The sequence below is a fragment of the Cydia strobilella genome, chromosome Z (genome assembly GCF_947568885.1).
Source record: "Cydia strobilella chromosome Z, ilCydStro3.1, whole genome shotgun sequence".
Classification (NCBI taxonomy): domain Eukaryota; kingdom Metazoa; phylum Arthropoda; class Insecta; order Lepidoptera; family Tortricidae; genus Cydia; species Cydia strobilella.
Genome location: NC_086068.1, coordinates 39082424 through 39095662, shown reverse-complemented (window position 1 = coordinate 39095662; position 13239 = coordinate 39082424). Strand labels below are relative to the sequence as shown.

Here is a 13239-nt window from a genome sequence, read left to right as displayed (position 1 = left end):
AAACAATGTATTTTTTAAGTGAATGTGAGTGAAAGGTAAATTGCGGTTTACGATTTGTGACGTATTAAAAAAAAACTACTTACTAGATTTCGTTCAAACCAATTTTTGGTTGAAGTTTGCATGGTAATGTACATCATATATTTTTTTTAGTTTTATCATTCTCTTATTTTAGAAGTTACAGGGGGGGGGGGACACATTTTACCACTTTGGAAGTGTCTCTCGCGCAAACTATTCAGTTTAGAAAGATATGATATTAGAAACCTCAATATCATTTTTTAAAGACCTATCCATAGATACCCCACACGTATGGATTTGATGAAAAAAAAAATTTGAGTTTCAGTTCTAATTTTTTTTTCCATTTTTGTGTGAAAATCTTAATGCAGTTCACAACATACATCTACTTACCAAGTTTTAGAATTATAGTTTCGGAAAAAAGTGGCTGTGACATACGGACGGACAGACAGACAGACAGACATGACGAATCCATAAGGGTTCCGTTTTTTGCCATTTGGCTACGGAACCCTAAAAAGCGCCGCGCTTAAAAACCGCCTTCGTGTGAATACATACATGGTTATCCATTTGTCATTCAAACGCTTTTTTAACGCGCGTTGAAAAAACTCTCGTGCTTATGGGGCCTTATTTACCGACTAGAGTTGGTTAAACCAAATTGACAGTAAATAAGAACAAAAAAACTATACTCATCCTTTTCTTTTGGGTGCTAGTACCAGTGAAAGACAAAGATAGTATGATTCTCTCTGTCTATGTTTGAAATGAGCATGAATCTAGATTCATGTTTGACAAACTATAGCAATTTTATTTGATATGAAGTTAGCTGCATAGTTCGTGTTTAATAATCAACTTCAAGTATATTATTATTTAGTCGATGTGGCCTTTGTTCAGTTACGCGTTTGTACTTACAAATTGTCCTCTAATTTGTTTGTAAAACTTATGAAAGTGGCTACATTAACTATGGATGAAGTCGTTTCTTGTGAAGGGAAGGGATGTGTCCACGTATTACAAGTCAGTCGCATAAGAGAAAATTCTGTACGGCCGTTTACAAAACACAAGCTTGCCTTACTCCAAAACTCTAGGCACGCCACTGATGATTTAGCCCAGAATTTTGAATTCAGAGAATTATAAGCATTATATGATAGCTTAAATAATATTATTAATATTAAATTAACAATAAACACATACATATATACAAGAAAGTAAATTACGTTGACCGCGTAGACGTGAGTAAATATGTCAATGTAAAAACTGGTAGTTTGCTAAGGATTTCGATAGGTAATTTACCGTTTACTCATACGTTTGATATTTAGTTCTTTAGGTGACACCTAGAGGCGCTGTACAATACTCCGATATAATTCTTGCTCTGTTTTTTAGTATACTTAGAAAGGGATAGCATCGTTTGCAGTGGAGTGAAGTTGGGCACATAATACGTAAACCGACGTAAATATGTGACGTACGGCGCGTTTATTCACTTAAAGTGAAATTTACTCTGGCAACTGATGGTAGAGGTACTCAGCAGCACTTTTACTAAGAAGGGAAGAGGCTTAACCGATCATGTTCACTAATAGTTCTCATTGAAAGTATTTACTGAGCTTTACCTACTTGCACGAGTTTTTTCATATTTTTTAGGGTTCCGTACCTCAAAAGGAAAAAACGGAACCCTTATAGGATCACTCGTGCGTCTGTCTGTCTGTCCGTCTGTCACAGCCTATTTTCTCCGAAACTACTGGACCAATTAAGTTTAAATTTGGTACACATATGTAAGTTTGTGACCCAAAGATGGATATGTAACGTAAACAAAGTAATTTTAAACACGGGGGCCACTTTTGGGGGGTAAATGAGAAAATTAAAAATAAAGTTTGACAAACTATATCGTGTTACATATCAAATGAAAGAGCTTATTGTGAGAATCTCAAATATATTTTCTTTATAATTTTAAGATAAACAGTTTAGAAGTTATTCAAGTAAATAGGCAAAAAATGACCATTCCCCCCCTTTATCTCCGAAACTACGGAGTCAAAAATTTTGAAAAAAATACACAAAATAGATCTTTACCTATAGATCACCGAAAAACCTATTAGAAATGTGCAGTCAAGCGTGAGTCGGACTTAATTACATAGTATTTGATCCGACCCCTACGGGTTTTTTAAAGATATCACATAAAAAATACATTGTTTAAATTGTGTAATGTAGTCCGACTCGCACTTGGCCGGTTTTTTTGGAACCATGGTCCTCAAAGATCAGCTTAGTATTTATGAGCCAAGGAACAAACGACGTCACCTGAGACAAAAGTGCATTCTCTGCACATTTCTGCACTTACTTACCCCAGTGCAGGCACCCTACATAATTCTTATTATGTATGGTGCCGCACCTTCAACATAAATTGTGCCGAGACTAAACAGAAAAGGGCATTACCAAGGTAACAAAAATACTAATTTTGGATTTGTACAGGTTTTCTATTTTTTTGTAGTATATAGGTAGTAATAATAAATTCTAAGTAGGTAATCACCAGGCATGTTAGATTACACAATTTTGCATGTACTTAAAAACGATCAAATGAAAGGAAAAAAGGAATACTAACATATATATGTAGTTAAGAAAACAAATAAACTTCTTAAAAGTACGTACACATACAAATACTCAGGTATTAAATTTAACCGCGGTGACCGAGAAAGTGTGGCCACCGAGCGAGGCCAACGAGCCTCCGGTACATGGTACATCCAGCAGCATCCAGTCGGTTCGGTAATTTATTGCGAGTTGCGCAATGCCACTTACGGGATACCTAACTACGAGTACACGGTGGCATGGCGATTATTCACAGCCTAGCTGAAGGTTCATTTACATTTAAGTAACTATAATATTCTTGAATTGAGAGGATCCACCATTTTCCCAGCCATGAGGGCGACGTTAATGCTGGCGTCCATCACGAAGTACAGGAAGGGATACGTCGCGGAGAAATGAACTGGGGGCCGATTGACGTACCCTGAAACAAAAATAATTAACCTATTGATACGCTTTATATCTTATATAGGTAATAAGGGTATCTAAGGTACATATATTTAAGTATACCAAACTATATTTATATGTACTCATACAATACTCATACCCAAGTATCCAACCCACACCACACCATACTCGCACTTATGGTACCTATAACATATCCTCACCATACCCATACTATACACACATTATAACTATACACATCTCCATACTCACATCGTACATCTTAGACTTAGACCTATACTTTAACCACTTTTTAGGTTTCCGTACCTCAAAAGGAAAAAACGGAACCCTTATAGGATCACTCGTGCGTCTGTCTGTCTGTCTGTCTGTCCGTCTGTCACAGCCTATTTTCTCCGAAACTACTGGACCAATCAAGTTGAAATTTGGTATACATATGTAAGTTTGTGACCCAAAGACGGACATGTAACGTAAACAAATTAATTTTAAACATGGGGCCACTTTTGGGAGGTAAATGAGAAAATTAAAAAATAAAGTTTTTCCAACTATACCGTGTTACATATCAAATGAAAGAGCTCATTGTGAGAATCTCAAATATATTTTTTTTATAATTTTAGGATAAATAATTTAGAAGTTATTCAAGAAAATAGGCAAAAAATGACCATTCCCCCCCTTTATCTCCGAAACTACTGGGTCTAAAATTTTGAAAATAATACGCAAAATAGATCTTTACCTATAGATTACAGGAAAACCTATTAGAAATTGCAGTCAAGCGTGAGTCGGACTTAATTACTTAGTTTTTGATCCGTCCCCTACGGGTTTTTTAAAGACATTTCACTCACGTTTCACATAAAAAATACATTGTTTAAATTGTGTAATGTACGGAACCCTTGGAACGCGAGTCCGACTCGCACTTGGCGGGTTTTTTTTTAGTAACTGCAAAATTAACTTTCTAATAGCATATATTTATATGCGACTACAAACTTACTTATGCAGTTCTTAAATCATTAACCCTTAAATGCATAATGATGTATATATGCATCGTATATTTGATGGTCCGTGGCTCAATATGCAGCTATCCAAAATTACATTTATTACTTTTATACAGCATGACACATCTATTTCAATTTATTAAAAAGTTATACAAAAAATCATGCATTTAAGGGTTAAAACGTGACTGATATTGCAATATTTTAAGGTTTTTTATGGTTTGATAAGCTAAAAACTACTTATGTTTTAAATTTGAAGCTTGTGGGTCTGCTAGAAGTACCTTAAGGGGTGTACCTACGAAAAAAAAAACTAAATTTCAAACGGCTGTAATTTTATTTCCAAGCAAGATGACGACAGCTTTCTAACCGCAGTTTAAAAGTCCTATTATAAAATTATATATTCCAATATAAATAATTGGTTTTACGCCATGCGACGTTACATCGGTGAACAGAAGAGATCACTGAAATTTTATCTTTTCCAAATGGCAAGAAAATTTTCAACATCCTCCATGCTTGGTTTCGATACACTTAAAATTACCTCGAAGTTTCGTGCATTTCATAATATAAATAAATAATTTTGTACGTTGTCTCATGAACAGAGGTCTCGGAGCGGCAGACCTCTAGGAACAAGTGACCCTAGAACCATCAGAAAGATTGTTAGGTAATAGAATCTGCGCCCGCCCCCGCATGCCCGTCATATTTATATCGTGAAAAATTGGGGTACATATGCGGCTTAAGCGAAACGAACTATAAATAAACATAGTATATATTAGAGGGACGGTTTTTGGTCTAGAAGTCTTCTAGAAATGGATTTTCGCTCATGTCGTCGCAGACATGGATATATTTGGTATCTATCAGTGCATTCAGTGTGATGTCATGAACAGAAATATATGAGATGACAAGCGCGAAAGTGGTGGGGGTAGTTGCTGTGACGTCAAAATGTCGGCAGTACAAAGTTTTTTACTTTTTTTTGTAATCATAGGGTAAAGGAAGACCGAGACGTGCGTTTTTGGACCAAGCCAAAGAGAAAATCAACGTAGTGACGTATCAGGAGCTCAAAACAGCGGCAGAAGGAAGAACGGAGTGGCGGTTACTCCACCGACAAGAGCCAGGCTCTTAAGAGTTATGATGATGATAGGGTAAAGGCACCAGTGCTCAGCCATGCACCAGTGGTCAGCCTTTCTTGCTTATTTTTGGCTGTTATTATCAAACCTTTTCTAATTTTCATGTCAAAAGTAGGTGATATTATAGATTGATAAACTATTAATTGAAAAATAGTTTAATTTTTAAAAGAACTGTCTAGCATGAACCACAACACTACTTCAAAAAGTGCTGTCTTCTGACATGAAGGATCATGTGATATGCGTCATTTTTTTTGGAGTGTCACATGGTATTTTGATAAGTCGTTAACAGCCGAATTATGATATCTTGTTAAATGAATTTGGACTGCATCACATGATTAATACTTATTCTATCTGAAAAAAGTAAAAAAATAATATAAATCTATATAAAAGTAACATTATTAAGGCGGCTGACTATTGGGAACAACTTTTTTGTATGAAATCCAATAGTCAGCCTCCGTTGGCTGACTACTGGGTTTATGGCAGTAATTTTGAAAAGGTCGTAAACCCAGAAGTCAGCCGGGGGAGGCTGATCATAGGAAACAGAACTTTTTTATATTTTCAAATGAAATCTAAGTCCTTAAGTCAAGCACCTTTAAATATTTGCATTATTATGATTTTATTTGATTGAAATAAGTAACTACCCAGTAGTCAGCCTGTGGTTGACCAGTGGACATTGACATCGCGTAACTCAGAACCCACTAATCAGCCATTAAAATGGGATGGCTGGGCACTGGGTACTTAAAGGGTGTCTATTGGTACACAGGGGGCTGATTACTGGCAAAAACGCACTTACATACAAAGTGACTGTGAATCTCCTCTATATAATGTTAAAAAATAATTAACCTGATATAATCAAAAATAAGAAAAATACACCAAGTTGAAAAAAAGTATAATTTTCTGTTACATTAATCAGCAACTATTATTAAAACAAACAAAAAACCAGACTGTTTACACATATTTTTGAAATTGTCTTTTCACTAGCTTTCATTTGGTACCCATATTGCTATAGTAAGAAAAAAAAACTATCCCCCCTCCCTTTTTAGGGTTCCGTACCCAAAGGGTAAAAACGGGACCCATTACTAAGAATCCGCTGTCCGTCTGTCCGTCTGTCCGTCTGTCCGTCCGTCTGTCCGTCTGTCACCAGGCTGTATCTCATGAACCGTGATAGCTAGACAGTTGAAATGTTCCGATGTATTTCTGTTGCCGCTATAACAACAGATACTACAAACAGAATAATATAAATATTTAAATGGGGCTTCCATACAACAAACGTGATTTTTTTTGCTGGTTTTTTGCGTAATGGTACGGAACCCTTAGTGCGCGAGTCCGACTCGCACTTGGCCGGTTTTTTCATTAGCGGGCGCCATTTTCAAAATTTATATAGCCCATATGAGATGTGGTTGAATTCGTCAAAATTGTGTTAAGTGACATAGAAAATTTGATTTTATTTTTATTTCATACATGGAAAACCAACAGCTATAAACATTACTATTAGAATTACATAGCCAATTACAGGTTCTCACTTATAAAAATTAAATATACAAAAATCAAATATAACTACAATTCAGTTACACACACAAGTACCGACAGCATAAGCCAAGGTTAGTGTGTACTGCCAGCTGCAAAACTGCATAGACACATCAGGAATGAAATTCATTCGTAAAGTGACCATGCACTTCCACCGCTGACTGTACGAAACTTTAAAGATAAAAAAAAAAAAACTGAAATACAAAAAACAAATAAGCAAATGCACCTATAAAGTACAACTTTAGTAAGCCGAGCCCGAACCTGCGCTAGAAGTATCACCCATATAAAATGCAATTAATTTCTTTCTTATTACTGACTGATATGCTATCATTGAATATACCAGTCTAAATTAAGTAAAACTTTATTGAAAGTCATGCCTGCCCTGCACAAAAAACTGTTTTTTCTATATTTAGTGGAAGCCTCGTTAGTACTAATGGGACGAAAGTGCCTTAACCTCGATGGAACAGTGAAAGAGATTTTACTAAGTAAACTAGGACAATCAACATGGCCTTTAATAATATTTATTAAATACAAAATGTCCGCAATTTCACGGCGTTTAACAAGTGGGATTAAGTGATGTTTCTTACACAGCCTATAATAAATAGCAGAATTATAATTTACATGCATTTTAAAGCAGAGGAATTTTATGAATTTAGTTTGTAATCGCTCAATCCTATCAACATAAATTTAATAATAATAATAATAAGCCCGCAGGCTTCGGAATAAAACTTCGGAGAAAGCGTAGTACACCTCTCGACACCCCTGAGCCGCTCACGCCGGTGTTGCGCCTGGCCGTCTTTACGATCAGGTGCCCATCTAACGAGTGGCGAGTCACCACCTGCCTCGATAACTTGTGCAAGCAATGTTATGGCAGGTGTCCAGACTTCTTTGCAATAGCCCAGTCTTTTTTCCACCCAATCTTAAACCATAGACCAGTACTCTGTCCATATTCTCTACAATAGCTTCCAATGCCTGCTGAAACCGGTTCACGGGTATCTATTGATGTACCCGGGAATAGGTTCCAGCAGGCGTTCTACATGACATCAAATCTCTCCAAACGGCCTCTACGTGTTGGATCTATATCCCCACGCACGCCTTATAAATGACCGGGCTCGAAAGACCCGAGAGTTTTAAAACGGTGATACACATAATAATAATAATAATAATAAGCCCGCAGGGCAGCTTGTGGCGAGCTGTTGGGGAGTGACGACCCCACGGACCCGAGTGCTCCAGAGAGTCGGTCAGGGTCTCCGTCTCCGGCGTGTCTTCGTCGGTCGGAGTGGACTCCAAGGAGACCCGCAGGACTCTCAGCTCTGGCTTGCCTTCATTGGCCGTCCAGAGGGGAGTCGTAAGAGCTATATGCTCCAGGGGCGGAAGTGAAAGATGCATAAGACGCGAGTTGGCACAGTGGCTATTAACATCAGTCACTGGGTAGAAAGCGGCGCACACCTCTCGACACCCCTGAGCCGCTCACACCGGTGTTGCTCCTGGTCGTCTTCATGACGGCAGTTTCAGGGGCCCATCTAGTCAGCGGCGAGTCACCACCTGCCTCGATAACGTGTTTTAACATTGTTATGGCAGGTGTCCGGACTTCTTTTCAATAGCCCAGTCTCATTGTCCACCCAAGCTTCAATCCATAGACCGGTATACTGTTCACTTTTTCTACAATAGTCCCAATGCCTGCTGCTACCGGTTCATGGGTGTCTATTGTTGCACCTGTGAACGGGTTCCAGCAGGCGTTTTACATGACATTAAAGCTCTCCAGGGGGCCTCTACGTGTTGGATCTATATCCCCACGCAAGCCTATCAAAAGACCGGGATTTATAGGCCCGTGAAATCCGAGGAGATACAAATAATAATAATAGGACGGTACGGTCGACATTTGTCGGGCATGCCGCCGTCCCGGAGAGTCACTCAGGCATATCATTTCCGGTTGTTCTCATCTTGCTAACGGCGAGTACTTGCACAGACATAATCTCGTAGTCAGGATTATTCACCAGCAGCTTGCTCTTCTATACGGCCTTGTGGACCGCGAAGTACCGTACTACAAGTATTTACCTGTGCCAGTTCTCGAGAATGGTCGTGCCACGCGCTATTGGGATCGATCTATCATCACTGACAGGACTATTGTAGCCAATAAGCCTGACATTGTGATAATAGATCGATCGCAGCGCCGGGCCGTGCTCGTCGATATCACCATCCCCCATGATGAGAATCTCGTGTAAGCCGAGAAGGACAAGTCCAGTGAGTCAGTGAGTACCTAGACTTGGCTCACGAGATAACCGCCATGTTGGATGTTGATTCGACGATCATTGTCCCGATAGTCGTTTCAGCGAACGGTCTCATAGCGAAGAGTCTAGACCAATAACACCTTGAGAGACTCTCGCTAGGTGGTTGGATCAAGGGTCAGATGCAGAAGGCGGTGATCTTGGACACGGCGCGGATAGTCCGCCGGTTCCTCTCTCTGTGGCCCTGACCACCGGCAGCTTGGGCCCTACCCCGCTGCCGGCGGCACCCTAGGTTAGGTTTTTTATAATGTGTTTATATACTTTTTGTAATGTTTTGTAAGTGTTTTTGTATTTTACTTTTATATGCATGTTATAAAACCTCATATATCAAACTCAAAATAAATAAAGGAAATATTAATAATATATTCTTTATTGTGCATAATTAAAACAAATTTAGATACATTATAATTAACATAGCGAACTAAGCAACAACTGGCGGTCTTATCGCTAAAAAGCGATCTCTTCCAGACAACCTTCAGGTAGTAGAATTTACCGTATGGAAGAAATAAATGGGTAGAAAAATAAACGGAGAACAAGAGTAGGAGAAAAATAATAATCAGCACAGATAAATATAACAATATACATACATAAAGATCATACTGATAAATATTAAAAATAAATACATATATAAATATCTATACATATACATATGTACATATATAATATAGCAGAGATAGTAATCGAATGGTTAACAAGCTTAAGGAAGTGACAGGATTGATATTGAGATTCCAAATCCGAGATGCATATTCCAGCTTGCTCCCCACATAAGCACAATACAGGATTTTAAGGGTCTTAGGACGAGTAAAACAAGCTGAACTACGCACTATAAACCCAAGTGACTTAACTGCTTTACCCACTATACTGTCAATATGGTCATTGAAAATAAGCTTGGAGTCATGAATAACACCTAAATCCCTCAATGAATATGAAGCAGGAATTATATTACGTTTACGAGAAAAAAATACAGTGAAACATTTGGAGGGGTTTAAATCTAGCTTGTTTCTTATACAATAGCTATCTAGCCGGCTTAGATCGGATTGCAATGCATATGTTCCTATCGGCAAGCGTATCAATTTTAGCAAAAATTTTCATATCATCAGCAAAACTAAGTAATTTTGAAAACTGGAAACAGGTGCTAATGTCATTAATAAATATGTTAAATAAAAGTGGACCTAATAAAGAGCCTTGGGGCACTCCGCTTGGTATAGATACCCAGCTTGACATATAATTATTGATCACCACCGACTGGCATCGATTTTTTATATAAGATTTGAACCATCTTAAAAGATCACCCCTTATAGGTATACTAATTAAGTAAAGTTTAGATATTAGAATATCATGATCAATTCGATCAAAAGCTTTACTATAATCAGTATAGATTACATCCACTTGACGGCCATTGTCCATTGCCTCTGAGACAAAGTCATTAAGTAAAGCAAGATTAGACACAGTTGACCTACGTTGAACAAACCCGTGTTGAGTGTTATCTATGGAATTTTTGAGTACAGATGAAACCTGTATGCGGACTATTTTTTCTAATTAGGGCGAGCGAAGCGAGCCCTATCACTATTCGACAATCTATGCATTCTTGTGGTACACTTTACAGAAAAACTATCAAACTGTTAGCTTTGAGATTTAACATAGTAATTTAAATTCATGTCTAGATGTGTTATCAAACATCATTTTATAAACATAAATAATTTTTAGGAAAAAAAAACCGACTTCAATGGGGGATACCGCTGAAAGTTCACTTATTGTTGATGGTGCACTCTTAGATTCCAAACAATGAAATGAAAAAGACAGCATCTTTTGCCTAATTATGTAGAAAAGGAGGTAAAACGACCCACTTTTCTAGTAGCGTTTCGTTTTTGTAAGGTTCGCAGTTCTAACCTAACCTAACCTACTTTTATGATAGCATTTCTTTTCTGTAAGGGTCACAGCTCTAACCTAACCTAACCTACTTTTCTGATAGCAGCAGTTCTGTTCTGTGAGAATCGCAGTTCAAAACCCACCCACCCACCTAACCCACTTTTCTAGTAGCATTTCCGGGTCCGGGTCTGGGTCCGGATCCGAGTCCGGGTCCGTGTCCAGATGTCCGGGTCCAAGTTTGGGTCAGAGTTCGGTCCGGGTCCGGGTCCGAGTTGAGGTCCATGTTCAGACCCGGGTCCGGGTCCGAGTTCGGGTCCAAGTTTGTTTCTGGGTCCATAAGGAAGAGAACAAATCGCCAAACGTGAACTATGTGTCATTGAAGAGTTCCATTCTGATCATCATCAGCAGTTCCACTTCATCAAATGTCACTTTTTTAAATGTAAATGCTGGATTTGTTGATGAAAATACAAAAATCACTATATGTATGCCTTTCACATTTGAGGAGTTCCCTCGGTTCCTCGTGGGTTTCATCATCAGAACTCGAGCTTGACAAAAATATGTCTTAGAAACTTAAGTTGCTTAACAAACATAACGAAGAGGACAAATCGCCAAACGTGAACTATGCGTCATTGAAGAGTTCCGTCCTGATCATCATCAGCAGTTCCACTTCATCAAATGTCACTTTTTTAAATGTAAGTGCTTGATTTCTTGATGGAAATACTAAAATCACTATATGTATGCCTTTAACATTTGAGGAGTTCCCTCGATTCCTTATGGATCCCATCATCAGAACTGCTTTTCGACAAAAACGGGACCAATCTGTATGTATATACTTACAATCAAAAAATTAATTTTCAAAATCGGTCCAGAAATGACGGAGTCATGGAGTAACAAACATTAAAAAAAAAACTAAAAAAAAACATACAACAGAATTGAGAACCTCCTCCTTTGAAATCTTGAAGTCGGTTAAAAAATAGAATTAAGGAATAACACTTTGCATGACTACTAACGCCTTCTGTTAGAAAAATAAAGAATTAACATTAATGTTAATTCTTTATTTTTATAACAAATGGCGTTAGTAGTAAAAAACCGGACAAGTGCGAGTCGGACTCACCAGCCGAGGGATCCGTACTTTTTAGTATTTGTTGTTATAGCGGGAACAGAAATACATCATCTGTGAAAATTTCAACTGTCTATTAGCTATCACGGTTCATGAGATACAGCCTGGTGACAGACAGACAGACGGACGGACAGAGGAGTCTTAGTAATAGGGTCCTGTTTTTACCCTTTGGGTACGGCCAGGGACCGGACAACCCTTTCCGCGATAAAACCCTTTCAATGGGCGACACTTAAACACGGCTAACACATTGAAAGACTTTCCCTTTTGAACTGCAAGCCCATTCATACCCTTACCTTTGACTAACCCTTACCGAAAAGCTAACCAAAAATTAGACTAGCTCTTAATAAAGGTTACCCTTATCTTTAAGCGCTTTTTATAAAGGTTTCCCTTTGCGTGAAAGAGACAAGATTAGTATATATCTACGGTAGTGTATGAAAAGGAAAGAAAATACGTGCCTAGTCAAAGAACGCCGCCGTCGCCGCCGACGATCGCTCGGATTCGAAGTAATGTGTGCTTTATGAACAAGGTAGACGACTTAAATTAGCACGCTTATATGTTAAAAGGGAAGCCCTTTATAAGGCTAACCCTTATAAGCAATATGCAAGGTGTTGGTGAGCGGATGATAAGGGTTTTGTAAGGGTATTTGGGCTACCGATTACTCAAATGTGGTAGCTTTATATAAGGGTTTTTAAAACCAAAACTAAGGGTTTCGTCCGGCAAAGGGTATGGTGAGTTAAGCCTTATGCAATACCCTTATAAAACCCCGATAAGGGATAGCGGGCCGGTCCCTGGGTACGGCACCCGAAAATAGGCAAGGACAAAGTAAAAGCTGTAACAGACAGTCGTACAGGACAGCGACCGTGGTCCGTTCAGTATATTTCTTTCTTAGCTCCCACTCTCACTTATAGCTGCGACCGTGCGACCTGCGACCTTAAGAGTCCGCAGGTACTATTAGTTATTCTGTGTCCGCAGCAAGCTCTGTTCTCCATACAAACGTAGTTACGCTCTCATTTTGAAACGACAAGTTAGATTGCTCTAATTAGTGCGACAGTGAAGCTGCGTTTCGTTCGCTACGGATCGCAAACGATAATATTAGGCATATGGGCTACGCAAGTACGTACCCTGGTTACAATAATAAACAAAATCGTTGGACATATAAATGTGAAGTTAAAGGCGTTATAAATTTTTGGCGTGAAATAGAAAAACTATTCTATTGGAGCGTGAGTCATCATCTATCTAAGTACCTTTAATAGAAGCATAAGAAAACTGCAGTCTAAACGCGAATTATACAGCAGAATTTGGTGAAAACATGAAAAAAATAAATTATATTAATGCTTTCACCCATCACG

At 38.4% G+C, this 13239-nt stretch overlaps 1 protein-coding gene and 1 long non-coding RNA gene across 2 annotated transcripts in view; one reads left to right on the top strand and one right to left on the bottom strand.

Annotated features, from left to right (window-relative positions):
* Positions 1–2798: 2798 nt before the first annotated feature.
* The window catches only part of LOC134754849 (uncharacterized), a 63056-nt gene continuing 52615 nt past the window's right edge, over positions 2799–13239 (bottom strand). The window contains exon 5 of the mRNA XM_063691294.1: positions 2799–2995. Within this exon, the coding sequence (XP_063547364.1) occupies positions 2865–2995 (131 nt within the window). The 3' untranslated portion in view covers positions 2799–2864. The remainder of the gene's footprint in view (positions 2996–13239) is intronic.
* Positions 8894–13239, top strand: part of LOC134754977 (uncharacterized) — a 96006-nt gene continuing 91660 nt past the window's right edge. Inside the window, exon 1 of the long non-coding RNA XR_010128993.1 lies at positions 8894–9138. This is a non-coding gene — a long non-coding RNA (uncharacterized LOC134754977). The remainder of the gene's footprint in view (positions 9139–13239) is intronic.